This window comes from Amblyraja radiata, chromosome 27 (genome assembly GCF_010909765.2).
Source record: "Amblyraja radiata isolate CabotCenter1 chromosome 27, sAmbRad1.1.pri, whole genome shotgun sequence".
NCBI classification, from domain to species: domain Eukaryota; kingdom Metazoa; phylum Chordata; class Chondrichthyes; order Rajiformes; family Rajidae; genus Amblyraja; species Amblyraja radiata.
Window position 1 is genome coordinate 5,441,313 of NC_045982.1, and position 16,027 is coordinate 5,457,339.

General features: G+C 46.6%; 1 protein-coding gene across 1 annotated transcript in view; it reads right to left on the bottom strand.

The window, feature by feature from the left end:
- Positions 1 to 261: 261 nt before the first annotated feature.
- Positions 262 to 16,027, bottom strand: part of sdc3 (syndecan 3) — a 148,494-nt gene continuing 132,728 nt past the window's right edge. Inside the window, exons 3-5 of the mRNA XM_033044979.1 lie at positions 11,575 to 12,149; positions 4,399 to 4,684; positions 262 to 1,190 (exon numbers count right to left, since the gene is read on the bottom strand). Coding sequence (XP_032900870.1) covers positions 1,024 to 1,190; positions 4,399 to 4,684; positions 11,575 to 12,149 — 1,028 coding nt within the window. The 3' untranslated portion in view covers positions 262 to 1,023. The remainder of the gene's footprint in view (positions 1,191 to 4,398; positions 4,685 to 11,574; positions 12,150 to 16,027) is intronic.

The window sequence follows — 16,027 nt, forward strand, 5'->3', positions numbered from 1 at the left end:
CAGGGGATATGGGGAGAAGGCAGGAACGGGGTACTGATTGGGGATGATCAGCCATGATCACATTGAATGCCGGTGCTGGCTTGAAGGGCCGAATGGCCTACTCCTGCACCTATTGTCTATTGTCTATTGAAACTTACTGAGAGTGCTCTCGATGCAAGCCTAATTTGAAGGGGAAGATTTTGTTTTTTCTCATAGATGTCGGTTCAACAGATCACGTCCAAGCCTCCTCATCCCCATCTGAAGCACAGGGAGGGACACCTCTTTTAAAACAAATCCATTTTTTATTCAATTTGACACAAACATATATTATTCAAAAATGTAGCAACATTAACTTAAGGATATGTTTTGTCACTTTCAAGTCGTTCATCAGACTTTAATACTTCTTCATTACCATCTTAAACAATTTCAGCAACTCCATGGACATCAGTTATTGATTGTCTATTTGTACTGGGCAGTCAAACAGGAATGTGTTCCTTTAATATATGCATTGAAGAATAGAGAATAAGATAAACACAGTAGCAAGTTGTGGCTCACAAGAGGTTTTGGAGGGAAGTAGCCTTGGAAACAATTCAACTACTGACATTAAATAAAAGTATGTAGCAGTCTGGGTGAGCAACACGTCTTAAAAAATCCTATTTTCCTTTGATATGCAAACCTTTCAGCATCTCTCAGCCACAATGTTCTGCCCCAGCCCGTAACTCTATTGTGGTGTTGCAGCTCTCCGTAAGCAGTTACTGTGCTTTTTGTTTATCTAGTACGGACCCCCCCCCCCCCCTTCCCCCCTCCCCCCCACCCGCCCCCCCCCCCCCCTTTGGAAGTCTTGGTTGGGACAGTGACAGTAAATTGGACAACACCAGTGGAAAAAAAGACCAGCATTAAAACACGACTCTGCTACTCGCTCGCTTGCAGGACTCTGCTCAATCAGGAGACATCTGGCGCGGTTCCCCTTCCTTTACGTAATTTGCTTGAAAAGGGAATGATCTGTTTACAGTCCGAACAGTTACGAGGCAACTCTGGAAGGGTCTACGCGTAGAACTCCTCCTGCTTGTCAGGTTTTTGGTAAGCTATGCTCGCCTGCTTTGGCTCTTCCAACGTGTAGCTCCCTTCGTCCTTTTTCTTCATCCGGTAGATCAGCAGCATGACCAGGAAGGCAGCGAACAGGGCTCCGACCACTCCCCCAACGATGACCGCTGAGCGGGAGGAAGAAGAGTTCAAGTGTTAGTAGCACCAGCAGCGAGCGAGCAATTAAGACCATGATCAACCTTACCCGCCACAGCCCAGCCTGTGGATTTCCTTTCCTTCAGGAAGGAAATAGGTAACGTTTCGGGCCGAAACCCCTTTGGGGTTTCGGCCCGAAACGTTGCCTATTTCCTTCGCTCCATAGATGCTGCTGCACCCGCTGAGTTTCTCCAGCATTTTTGTGCACCACCAAATGGAGCTCAGGACCTGGCAGACATTGGCGGAGAGACAACAACCTGGCTGCTCAACACCCGGCTTAAGATCTAACTATTCCTTTGGTTTATGTTTCATTCGCAAGAAGAAGATCACACCCCTGACATCAAGTTTCGACTCCTCAAGAGCAGTTAGGCATTTGGCATCATGTTTGGCCATGCGGCCTACTCTTGTGTAGGCCTAAAGGCCTACTCGTGCTGTAATATTCTATGTTTAGTCTTAGTTTAGTTTAGAAAACAGGCCCTTCAGCCCACCGGCTCCTCGCCAACCAGCGATCCCCGCACATTAACACTACCTTACACTAACACACTAGGGACAATTTACATTTACACCAAGCCAATTAACCTACAAACCTCTGCGTCTTTGGAGTGTGGGAGGAAACCGAAGATCTTGAAGAAAACCCACGCAGGTCATGGGGAGAACGTATAAGCTCCGTTCAGGCAACACCCGTAGTCAGGATCGAACCCGGGTCTCCGGCGCTGCAAGCGCTGTAAGGCAGCAACTCTACCGCTGCGCCACCGTGCCGTGCCTGTTCTAAGGCAGACGACATACTTGCCTTCATCAGTTGGTGCATTGAATATAATATTTGGAGGTCATGTTGCAGCTGTATAAAGCCTTAGTTAGGCCAACTCTTGTTACCTTGTGGCTTGCAAAGCGATTCTGGCCCGATCATTCACATCCTTGATTCACCACACATAGCCAACGTTGATGGAGTTTATAGGGAGACTACATCGATGTATAAACGGTCGAATCAGTCTGAAGAATGGTCTCGACCTGAAACTTAGTTGGTTTTATCGGTGTTTTGGGTGGACCCTTCCTCTCCAAACACCATCCCAGGCCAACAATCGACTGATTGGAACCACCTGCCTGATGTCATCTGTGGCTAGCCCAAGAATTGTCCTGGGTCTTGTTTTGCTTCCAGCTCCTCCCCGCTACGATCAGTCTGAAGAAGGGTCCTGACCCGAAACGTCACCTGCCCATTTTCTCCAGAGATGCTGCCTGACCCGCTGAGTTACTCCAACACTATGTGCCTATCAGCAGAGAAGATTATTGGCTGCAACCTTCCCTCCATTGATGAACTGTACACTACAAGGGCCAGGAAGCAAGCGGGCAATATCATCTCTGACCCCTCTCACCCTGGCCACAAACTCTTTGAATCACTTCCCTCTGGAAGGCGACTCCGGACTGTCAAAGCTGCCACAGCCAGACATAAAAATAGTTTTTATCCACGAGTAGTTGCTCTACTCAACAGCCAAAAATCTGTAGCCTCCCTTTTATCTGGTATTTTGTTGGTTCACATGCTTGATCAATGGTGTTTTATCATTAATGTTTTATTAAATCACAGAAAACAGCTTTCTGTGATTAACATGGTCAAAGGCTTTGGACGCATCAATAAAGCACATAAGGATTGAAGAGCTTTAGCCAGCATATTGTCAAACGTTTTAGAAAGAGTTCAGTTGGATAGAATAAATGAGTTTGTTAACTCCACAGATAACCAGTTTGGCTTTAAAGCTAAACATGGCACTGACTTATGCATATATGCCCTAAAGGAGATTGTAAACAAATATAGAGGCAAAAACTCTTCAATCCTTATGTGCTTTATTGATGCTTCCAAAGCCTTTGATCATTTTAATCACAGAAAGCTGTTTGGTAAAATGAGTCAAAGAGGGGTGCCTGAATACATTGTTAGAATTCTGGCCTACTGGTATGCCCACCAGACTATGCAAATAAAATGGGGCAATAGGGTCTCAGCCCCATTTGGGGTTAGCAATGGTGTTAGACAAGGGGGAATTTTGTCCCCAGTCCTTATTAATTTCTATATTGATGATCTGTCTAAACAATTGAAAGCCTGTGACACTGGGTGCATGATTGGTAATATTTTAGTGAACCATATTATGTATGCAGATGATCTTGTGGTCTTTAGTCCATCTAGTGCTGGTCTCCAGCAGCTCCTTACTATATGTTCCGTGTATGGTGTGGAACATGACATTAAATATAATGCTAGTAAGAGTGCTGTTATGATCTGTAGAACCAAAGAGGATAAATGCCTAAAATATCCTGATTTTAAATTGTCTGACAATAATCTTAGTGTCTGTAATAAGATAAAATATCTAGGGCATATTATTACAGAACAAATGACAGATGATGAGGATATTTATAGGCAACGACGCATGCTGTATGTACAGGCGAATATCCTCTTGCGTAAATTTGTTGCGTGTGCAGACGTGGTGAAGATGTCGCTATTTAGAGCATACTGCACACCACTCTACACTGCGCACCTGTGGTCGAACTATTTAAAGACAAGTATGCAGAGACTAAAGGTGGCATATAACTATGCCATGAGAACACTGCTAAGGCAACCTAGATGGTGTAGTGCCAGTAATATGTTTGTGGCTGCAGGAGTCAGTACTTTAGAAGCTATCCTAAGACACCACATGTATAAATTCATTTGCAGGATAAATGACTCTAAAAATGTGCTTATTGTGGCCATGACAAACATAAGGGTTAGCACTACACGCTACGAATCCCAGCTGTGGAGACACTGGTATCGTTGTCTCGTTGTAGGACATTGATCATCTTTTAATCTGGATTTTTAACTTAAGTATTGTGTTTAAAAAATATATAAATTATGATGTTTTTATGTGATAAACCAAGATTTTATATATATTTATGATATTTGATATGCAATGCATTTTTTATGTAATGTTGCCCCTTGTCTGGACCTTGAGTCTGTAATAAAGTGTATTATTATTATTATTATTATTATTATTAATGTTTAGTGTTTTCTGAGTCATTCGTAACTGTCACTGTATGTCATGTTGTTACTTGTGGGTGGAGCACCAAGGCAAATTCCTTGTATGTGAATACTTGGCCAATAAACTTACTTACTTACTTACTTTTTTTAATGCAAACCGTGACAAAGATGAATTTTAGAAACTGCCTTACCTACTAACACCTCTTTCCTCTCCAATATGTTCTTCTGGGGGAGTTGAGCGGCTGATGAAGAGCTGCCAGAGTCTATTGCATTGTCTATAACGTCAGGCAGACCGATCTTCCCAGTGTCCCGGACGTTTGATTGTGTGACGGCAACAAGCACTTCGTTGTTCGCGTCTGAGTTCACCACCTCGCCTTCCTCCGTCAGCTCAAAGTCTCCGCTCGGCGACCCAGCCGCGGGAGCCTCCACCTCGTTGTTGATGGTCACGCCGACCGCCCGATCACCGGAGCTCGCTTTCTGCGCGTCGCGGGGTTGGAAAGAAAGACATTTAGACATCAAGAGAAGATCTCACTCCCAAATCCCGTCAAGCCCACTCGATGGACCGAATGGCCCTAATTCTGCTCCTATGATTTATGAGCTTATGAAATCAAAACACGCAATGGAAATACCAGGGGAACCCGCTGCCTCGGCAAGGCCAGCAGCATAACCAAGGACCAGTCGCACCCTGGCCACGACCTCTCCTCCCCTGATTGGGGATGAACAGCCATGATCAGAGTGAATGGCGGTGCTGGCATGAAGGGCCGAATGGCCTACTCCTGCACCTATTGTCTATTGTTTATTGTCTCTCCCATCGGGCAAAAGGCACAGAAGTGTGAGAACCTACGCACCTCTAGACACTTTGTGACTTTGTAAGCACCCTTGATGTGACTTTTATCAAATTGTCCCAAGTGCAGAGGATGTGAAACTGGGATAATATAACATAAAACTGGTGTGCGGGTGATCAATGGACAGCATGGGCATGGTGGGCCGAAGGGCCTGTTTGCACGCTGTATTTCTAATCTAAGCTTAACTAAACTCTACCCACAGAGCTTAAATGGCCATTGATGAGAATGACTGCACATCTCCTTCATGAATGTTTTGGCTGTGATGGAATGACAGGGTGCAGATCACCTTGAGGTTGTCCCACCAAACTCACACGTTTAGACACAAAATGCTGGAGTAACTCAGCGGGACGGGCAGCATCTCTGGAGTGAAGGAATGGGTGGCGTTTTGGGTCGAGAGAAGGGCCTTGACCCGAAACGTCGCCCATTGCTTCTCTCCAGAGATGCTGCCCGTCCTGTTGAGTTGCTCCAGCATTTTGTCTTTATCTGTTTATCTTCAGTGCAAGCCAGCATCTGCAGTTCCTTCCTAACACTTTTTGGGTAGACATAAATGCTGGAGAAACTCAGCGGGTGAAGCAGCATCTATGGAGCGAAGGAATGGGTGACGTTTTGGGTTGAGACCCTTCTTCAGACTGATGTGGGGGGGGAGGCGGGAAGAAGCAAGGAAGAGGCGGAAACAGTAGGCTGTGGAAGAGCTGGGAAGGGGAGTGGAAGGAGGGAGAAAGCAAGGACTACCTGAAATTGGAGAAGTCAATGTTCATACCGCTGGGGTGTAAAGCAGGACCTCCAGGGTTGTTATCTCCGGTTTGCTTCCAGTTCCTCGTGCTGGCGAGAGCAGGAACAGGGAGATACGGGACCTGAACGTGTGGCTGAGGAACTGGTGCACGGGGCAGGGATTTAGATTCTTAGATCACTGGGATCTGTTTTGGGGTAAGGGGGAACTGTACAAAAGGGACGGATTGCATCTTAACAGGTGTGGGACCAGCATTCTGGCAGGCAGGTTTGCCACTGCTACACGGGTGGTTTTAAACTGAATAAGGGGGGTGGGGTGTCGAATGGGCTAGTGGAGGATGGAGTTAAAGGGAAAGGGTTTCTTAAATGTGTGAGCGTAGAGACAGAGGGGTGTAAAATGAGGGTAGAAGCAATAGGTAGCAAGGTGAAAAGTAAAAGTGGCAGGCCGGAAAATCCAGGGCAAAAATCAAAAAGGGCCACTTTTCAACAAAATTGTATAAGGGGTAAGAGTGTTGTAAAAACAAGCCTGAAGGCTTTGTGTCTCAATGCAAGGAGCATTCGTAATAAGGTGGATGAGTTGAATGTGCAGATAGCTATTAATGACTATGATATAGTTGGGATCACGGAGACATGGCTCCAGGGTGACCAAGGCTGGGAGCTGAACATCCAGGGATATTCAATATTCAGGAGGGATAGAGAGAAAGGAAAAGGAGGTGGGGTAGCGTTGCTGATTAGAGAGGAGATTAATGCAATGGAAAGGAAGGACATTAGTTTGCAGGATGTGGAATCGGTATGGGTAGAGCTGCGAAACACTAAGGGGCAGAAAACGCTGGTGGGTGTTGTGTACAGGCCACCTAACAGTAGTAGTGAAGTTGGAGATGGTATCAAACAGGAAATTAGAAATGCGTGCGACAAAGGCAAAACCGTTATAAAGGGTGACTTCAATCTACATATAGATTGGGTGAATCAAATTGGCGGGGGTGCTGAGGAAGAGGATTTTTTGGAATGTATGCGGGATAGTTATCTAAATCAACATGTAGAGGAACCAACGAGAGAGCAGGCTATTTTAGACTGGGTATTGAGTAATGAGGAAGGGTTAGTTAGCAGTCTTGTTGTACGTGCCCCCTTGGGCAAGAGTGACCATAATATGGTTGAGTTCTTCATTAGGATGGAGAGTGACATTGTTAATTCAGAAACAATGGTTCTGAACTTAAAGAAAGGTAACTTTGAGGGTATGAGACGTGAATTGGCCAAGATTGACTGGCAATTAATTCTAAAAGGGTTGACGGTGGATATGCAATGGAAGACATTTAAAGACTGCATGGATGAACTACAAAAATTGTTCATCCCAGTTTGGCAAAAGAATAAATCAGGGAAGGTAGTGCATCCGTGGATAACAAGGGAAATCAGGGATAGTATCAAAGCGAAGGATGATGCGTACAAATTAGCCAGAAAAAGCAGCATACCGGAGGACTGGGAGAAATTCAGAGACCAGCAGAGGAGGACAAAGGGCTTAATTAGGAAAGGAAAAATAGATTATGAAAGAAAACTGGCAGGGAACATAAAAACTGACTGCAAAAGTTTTTATAGATATGTGAAAAGAAAACAAATGTAGGTCCCTTGCAGTCAGAAACGGGTGAGTTGATCATGGGGAACAAGGATATGGCGGACCAATTGAATAACTACTTTGGTTCTGTCTTCACTAAGGAAGACATAAATAATCTGCCGGAAATAGCAGGGGACCGCGGGTCAAAGGAGTTGGAGGAATTGAGTGAAATCCAGGTTAGCCGGGAAGTGGTGTTGGGTAAATTAAATGGATTAAAGACCGATAAATCCCCAGGGCCAGATAGGCTACATCCCAGAGTACTTAAGGAAGTAGCTCCAGAAATAGTGGATGCATTAGTAATAATCTTTCAAAACTCTTTAGATTCTGGAGTAGTTCCTGAGGATTGGCGGGTAGCAAACGTAACCCCACTTTTTAAGAAGGGAGGGAGAGAGAAAACGGGGAATTACAGACCAGTTAGTCTAACATCGGTAGTGGGGAAACTGCTAGAGTCAGTTATTAAAGATGGGATAGCAGCACATTTGGAAAGTGGTGAAATCATTGGACAAAGTCAGCATGGATTTACAAAAGGTAAATCATGTCTGACGAATCTTATTGAATTTTTCGAGGATGTAACTAGTAGCGTGGATAGGGGAGAACCAGTGGATGTGGTGTATCTGGACTTCCAGAAGGCTTTCGACAAGGTCCCACATAAGAGATTAGTTTACAAACTTAAAGCACACGGCATTGGGGGTTCAGTATTGATGTGGATAGAGAACTGGCTGGCAAACAGGAAGCAAAGAGTAGGAGTAAACGGGTCCTTTTCACAATGGCAGGCAGTGACTAGTGGGGTACCGCAAGGCTCAGTGCTGGGACCCCAGCTATTTACAATATATATTAATGATCTGGATGAGGGAATTGAAGGCAATATCTCCAAGTTTGCGGATGACACGAAGCTGGGGGGCAGTGTTAGCTGTGAGGAGGATGCTAGGAGACTGCAAGGTGACTTGGATAGGCTGGGTGAGTGGGCAAATGTTTGGCAGATGCAGTATAATGTGGATAAATGTGAGGTTATCCATTTTGGTGGCAAAAACAGGAAAGCAGACTATTATCTAAATGGTGGCCGACTAGGAAAAGGGGAGATGCAGCGAGACCTGGGTGTCATGGTACACCAGTCATTGAAAGTAGGCATGCAGGTGCAGCAGGCAGTGAAGAAAGCGAATGGTATGTTAGCTTTCATAGCAAAAGGATTTGAGTATAGGAGCAGGGAGGTTCTACTGCAGTTGTACAGGGACTTGGTGAGACCACACCTGGAGTATTGCGTACAGTTTTGGTCTCCAAATCTGAGGAAGGACATTATTGCCATAGAGGGAGTGCAGAGAAGGTTCACCAGACTGATTCCTGGGATGTCAGGACTGTCTTATGAAGAAAGACTGGATAGACTTGGTTTATACTCTCTAGAATTTAGGAGATTGAGAGGGGATCTTATAGAAACTTACAAAATTCTTAAGGGGTTGGACAGGCTAGATGCAGGAAGATTGCTCCCGATGTTGGGGAAGTCCAGGACAAGGGGTCACAGCTTAAGGATAAGGGGGAAATCCTTTAAAACCGAGATGAGAAGAACTTTTTTCACACAGAGAGAGGTGAATCTCTGGAACTCCCTGCCACAGAGGGTAGTCGAGGCCAGTTCATTGGCTATATTTAAGAGGGAGTTAGATGTGGCCCTTGTGGCTAAGGGGATCAGAGGGTATGGAGAGAAGGCAGGTACGGGATACTGAGTTGGATGATCAGCCATGATCATATTGAATGGCGGTGCAGGCTCGAAGGGCCGAATGGCCTACTCCTGCACCTAATTTCTATGTTTCTATGTTTCTAAACTACCCAAGCGAAATATGAGGTGCTGCTCCTCCAATTTACGGTGGGACTCACTCTGGCCATGGAGGAGGCCCAGGACAGAAAGGTCGGATTTGGAATGGGAGGGGGAGTTGAAGTGCTGGGCCACCAGGAGATCAGGTTGGTTAGACCTTTGACAGGTCTATCGTGGGAAAAAGGTTCAAGGGTCTCGACCCGAAACGTCACCTATTCCTTCGCTCCATAGATGCTGCCTCGCCCGCTGAGTTTCTCCAGCATTTTTGTCTACCTTCGATTTTTCCAAGATCTGCAGTTCTTTCTTTAACACTTTTTGGGTGCATTTTAAAAGGATTAAAGGGAAGGCACAGGGGACTAACACCCAGTGTACATGAGCATGTAATACAAAGTCTGTCTCATTGTGATAATAGTCAGTCATGAGCTCCTGAGACAGAGTTGGAACGATGCCCCCATTCACCAGGACTACACTGCCAGGGAGTTTTTGCTATATGCCCCTATTAATCCCAGGATTAGGCGCGTTTCAACAAGCATTAAAGCAGTAAATTCACCATCGCACATGCTGCAAATCAAACGCAGGCAAATGTTGAAGGCATCCCTCAAAAATATGAACATTTCTGTATCCAGATATGCTGGAACGTTAGCCATGCACATCTACACTCTTGCCCCAGGCACTTGCTTCAGCGCACAGGGAGCTGTTAAACGATTTAAACACAGAAATACAATTGACTCCAGTTATTTTACAGAAACCTACTTATTACAGCAACGACAGGCCAATGACCAGGATTCCATCCTGACTATGGGTGCTGTCTGTACAGAGTTTGTACCTTCTCCCCGTGACCTGCGTGGGTTTTCTCTGGGAGCTCTGGTTTCCTCCCACACTCCAAAGACGTACGGGTTTGTAGGCTAATTGGCTTGGTAAAGCTGTACATTGTCCCTTGTGTTTAGGATAGTGTTAATGTGCGGGGATCGCTGGTCGGCACGGACTCCGTGGGCCGAAGGGCTTGTTTCTGCGCTGTAAACTAAACTAAACTCAAAGGGGCCATTGGGCCCATGCCAGCTTACAGCAGAGCAACCCTTACATTCCTCCTGTTATTTCTCTGAAGCTTTGTAAATCATTCTCTCTCTCATTTCCTCTTTAGCTACTTATTAGACAGACATGTTTTGACGCAAGTACACCCCAGCAATGATTATTTTACACCACTTTGGATCCAATAATCTGCACTAAAAGCCAGTGGTGCAATCGCAGAGAAGAAGAACTTTAGTTTTTAATTAACTAAAAAATAAACCATGTGAAGTCACCAAGTTCAGGAATAGCTGCCTCCCAACAACCATCTATTTCTTGAACCATACTGCACAACTTTAATCTATCCGCAACATAGAAACATAGAAAATATATGCAGGAGTAGGCCATTCGGCCCTTCGAGCCTGCACCGCCATTCGATATGATCATGGCTGATCATCCAACTCAGTATCCCATCCCTGCCTTCTCTCCATACCCCCTGATCCCTTTAGCCACAAGGGCCACATCTAACTCCCTCTTAAATCCAGCCAATGAACTGGCCTCAACTACCTTCTGTGGCAGAGAATTCCACAGGTTCACCACTCTCTGTGTAAAAAATGATTTTCTCATCTCGGTCCTAAACGACTTCCCTCTTATCCTTAAACTGTGACCCCTAGTTCTAGACTTCCCCAACATCGGGAACAATCTTCCTGCGTCTAGCCTGTCCAACCCCTTAAGAATTTTGTAAGTTTCCATAAGATCCCCCCTCAATCTTCTAAATTCTAGCGAGTACAAGCCGAGTCTATTTAGTCTTTCTTCATATGAAAGTCCTGACATCCCAGGAATCAGTCTGGTGAACCTTCTCTGTACTCCCTCTATGGCAAGAATGTCTTTCCTCAGATTAGGAGACAACTGAACACCACAGGCCACCTCTTGCACTACCATGGACTTTTTCCAATTGTGATTTTTGCACTAAGTCCTTGATTTTTTTTGCTGACTAGCATGTAAATCATGGATAATCTATGTGTGTTTTTGTTGCGTTGTCTTGAGTCTGGTTTAGACTTTAGAGATACATAGAGTGAAAAGAGGCTCCTTGACCTCCCTAGCCCAGATGGACCAGTGATCACCCCGTACACTAACACTCTGCTACTCACACTAGGAACAAGTTGTAATTTTACCGAAGCCAATTAACCTACAAACCTGCGCCTCTTTGGAGTGTGGGAGAAAACGGGAGCACCCGGAGGAAATCCACGCGGTCACGGGGAGAACGCACAAACTCGGTACAGACAAGCACCAGAGGTCAGGATCGAGCCCGTGGTCTCAGGCGCTGTGAGGCAGCAACTCTCTCTACCGCTGCGCCTGAAGTGTTGGGAAGACTCACCTCTGTGATGAGAGGAATGGACAGGATGGTTTTGCTGGTGCCCGCCGTGAACGTCTCCAGTGTTGGCCGATGTGCCCGTGGGTCTGGTGTGGAGACGGGCCGGGCCACGGGTCCCGGCCTGGTGACGGCGCTCTGCTTGGTGGTGGCCGCCACGCCGGTGGTGGCGAGAGGCACGACGGCCACGGTGTAGCCGCCGCCGCCGCGGGTGTCCGGCACGATGGCGGCGGTGGTGGCCGTGGAGGTGGTGGCTGCTGTGGTGCTGACCCTGGTGGGCCGGTGGGTGGTGGGCCGGCGGGTGGTGGTGGTGGCGGTGGTGGTAGTGGTGGCGGCGGGGGCGGTGGTGGCGGTGGTGGCTGGCATGGTGGCGGGGGCGGGAGCGGACGTCACTGCCCTCTGGGTGGTGAGGGTGGCGGAGGTGGGTGGAGGTGCCCGTGCACCACTGCCACCTGCCAGGGTGGAGCTCCTGAAAGTGAAGGCAAAGGGCTGGATGGAGCTGAAGGCAGACGCGGACGGTGTGGTTGTAACCGCCTGGGACAGACCAGTGGTAAATCGTAGCTCCGTGTCGTAATCAAAGTCTGAAAAAGAACGGAAATACTGAGGTAAATCAGGCAAGAATGGATCGACTGGGCTTGTATTCACTGGAATTTAAAAGGTTAAGGATAAGGGGGAAATCTTTTAGGACCGAGATGAAACTTACAAAATTCTTAAGGGGTTGGACAGGCTAGATGCAGGAAGATTGTTCCCGATGTTGGGGAAGTCCAGAACTAGGGGTCACAGTTTAAGGATAAGAGGGAAGTCGTTTAGGACCGAGATGAGAAAAACATTTTTCACACAGAGAATGGTGAATCTGTGGAATTCTCTGCCACAGAAGGTAGTTGAGGCCAGTTCATTGGCTATATTTAAGAGGGAGTTAGATGTGGCCCTTGTGGCTAAAGGGATCAGGGGGTATGGAGAGAAGGCAGGTACAGGATACTGAGTTGGATGATCAGCCATGATCATATTGAATGGCGGTGCAGGCTCGAAGGGCCGAATGGCCTACTCCTCTTCTAGAACCTATCTTCTTTGTTTCTATGTTTCTATGAGAGGGGATCTTATAGAAACATATCAAATTCTTAAGGGATTGGACAGGCTAGGTGCAGGAAAAATGTTGGGGGAGTCCAGAACCAGGGGTCACAGTTTAAGAAGAAGAGGTAGGCCAGTTAGGACTGAAATGAGGAAGAACCTTTTCACCCAGAGAGTTGTGAATCTGTGGAATTCTCTGCCACACAAGGCAGTGGAGGCCAATTCACTGGATGTATTCAAGAGAGAGTTAGATATAGCTCATAGGGCTAACAGAATCAAGGGATATGGGAAGAAAGCAGGAACGGGGTACTGAATTTGGATGATCAGCCATGATCATATTGAATGGCGGTGCTAGCTCGATGTTTCTAATACTAAACCATCGTACCCTCAATGGGTAAGGAAGGACATTGCCAATGGGTAAACCTGTCCCAGGACCATGATATTGCCATTCGGCCCTTCAGCCAACCAAGTCCACACAGATCACCAATCAACGATTGCACTAGTTCTATTTCTAGTTATCCTACTTTTACCTCCACTCCTTACTAACTCGGGTCAATTTCACAGAGGCCAATTATCCTACAAACACACGCGTCTTTGGGATGTGGGAGGAAACTGGAGTGCCCAGAGGAAACCCACGCAGTCACAGGGAGAACATGCAAACTCCACACCCGAGTTTGGGATCGAACCCAGGTCTCTGGCGCACGTGAGGCAGCAACTCTACCATCTGCATCACCGTGTCGCCCATGGGAATAGGTCAAGCAGGCCAATATTCAGTTCAGTATTCAGTATTGACTTTAATGTAATTTTAACTGAGTACTTACATACACAGGTGAAACGAAAAAAATGTTTCTCAATCAGTTCCCATCAGCGCGGTTAATAAAAACAGAATAAATACATATAGCTTTAAAAGTTAAAATTACTATATCTAAAATAGGCCTAAAAATTGAAATAAAATCAGACATTCAGACCGAACAGTGGCTTTGCTTTGACAGGTGCCTAGCTGTCATAGTATGGGCGATGTTAGATGTGTTATATAATGAATTCCCCTCTTCCCCTTCAAATATTGCCTGCCTCTCCTCTCTCCCATCTTGTAAACATGTACTGTCTGACCCCTAATAGCTGGAGTAACCCAGTGGGTCAGGCAGCATCTCTGGAGAAAAGGAATAGGGGACGTTTCGGATCGGAACCCTTCTACTGAAGAAGGGGTGTGAAGACACCTTTCCTCAGACCCCTGACTGGTTAGCACGCAACAATAGCTTTTCACTGTACCTCGGTACACGTGACAATAAACGAAACTCCCCTCTCTCTCCGTCCCTCACCCACCCCAATCATCCTGCTAGTTTCACTGTTTGTATCCCTTCGTTATCACCTCTTCCACAGCCAACAATGGACCATTGTGGGCTCCACCTTTCCAGACTCATCGGTGCCGGCCCTGATTTGTTCAGTACCCTTTCATACCTCTAGTTTCCCTCTCCCATGACTCTCAGTCTGAAGGGTCTCGACCCGAAACGTCGCCTATTCCTTTTCTCCAGAGATGCTGCCTGTCCCGCTGAGTTACTCCAGCATTTTTTGTCTATCTTCGGTAATAACCAGCATCTGCAGTTCCTTCCTGCACATTATTAAGTTTGGGAGTCAGTTTTTAGAACTTTGGTCAAAGGCAGTGATCAGGAGATTTGGAGGGTGGTGAATCTGTGGAATTCTTTGCCACAGAAGGCTGTGGAGGCAAAGTCAGTGCGACTTTGTCAGGACGACAGATGGCACAATGGGCTAAGTGTTCGGCTGGCAACCGGAAGGTAGCCAGTTCGAATCCCGCTTGGAGTGCATACTGTCGTTGTGTCCTTGGGCAAGACACTTCACCCACCTTTGCCTGTGTGTGAATGTGTGTGAATGTGTGTGAGTGATTGGTGGTGGTCGGAGGGGCCGTAGGCGCAGATTGGCAGCCACGCTTCCGTCAGTCTGCCCCAGGGCAGCTGTGGCTACAGAAGTAGCTTACCACCACCGAGTGTGACTGAGGAGTGAATGAATAATGCGATGTAAAGTGCCTTGAGTATTAGAAAGGCGCTATATAAATCCCATCCATTATTATTATTATTATATATTTAAGGCAGAGATAGATAGATTCTTGATTAGGACGGGTGTCAGAGGTTACGGGGAGAAGGCAGGAGAATGGGGTTGGGAGGGAGAGATAGATCAGCCATGATTGAATGGCAGAGTAGACTTGATGGGCCGAATGGCCTAATTCTGCTCCTGTCACTTATATACTCATGAACTTGTCAACTACAATTCTGCTGAACAGTGGAACTCAGCCAAGACACTGTATGGCCTCCTCCTGTTCCAATGTAAAAACAGCAAAGTGTGGAAAAAAAATCAAAATGTCAGGTGAAGCACATTACAGATTGCAACGGGCAGACTGGGACCTCATTAGAGAGACATTGCTACTTCTGTGCAATCTGCTCCTCCTGTTAAATAGGTATAAAAGAAGATGAGATTGAGTGGCATTTTCTGCATAGATGTCAGAACAGCTGCTCAGAAATAGACTTCACAGGACGGTCTGCTGTTCAGTTCACTTTTAGTTTCTAGTTACTGCGTGGAAACAGGCCCTTCGGCCCACTGAGTGACCACCGATCCCCCGTTGAAACTATCTCTATGTTATCCCAGTTTCTCGTCTGTTCTCAACACATTAGGGGCAATTTCGCAGAGGCCAATTAACCTGGAATCCACGCCTTTGGGGAAACCGGAGCGCCTGTAGGAAACAGGAGGAAAAATGTGCAAAATCCCACACAGACAGCACCCGAGGTCGGTATCGAACCGGGGGTCTCTGGCACTGTGAGGCAGCAGCTCTACCAGCTGCGCCACCGTGCCGCTCTCTAATAGTCTATTAACTTGTCATCAGCCAACAACTGCCTCCCTTCCTCATAACCTGCACCTCGTCCAAAAAATGTCTGCTCTCACTGTTTAGCACTGGCCTGGGTACCGCACTGGATTGCCAGCACTGGTTTCAGTCTGAAGAAGGGTCCCGATCCGAGAACATGGAACCTCTTCTCCACAGATGCTGGCTGGCCCACTGAGTTACTCCAGCACTTTGTGTATTCCTTTGTAAACCAGCGCCTGCAGCGTTCCGGGTCTCAGAGCCAACGCAAGACTAGCAGCAGCAGTTCTGTGGGTCTCTCAAAATCAATGGTTGTCTTCATCTCGCTCCAATCTGAATGGTTGCCAACCTGAATGGTTCCCAACCCAATCTGAAAGGTTGGGTTGGGAATCCTTCCTACAGCGTTCTGCATTTTTTCTCATGTCATTCGTGTAAACGACGGAAGAGTTAACGATGAAAACTGCACAGGGATTAACGAGGCGCTCAAAAGAGGGAGAAATTAATCTGTGATTGCTGGTGCTA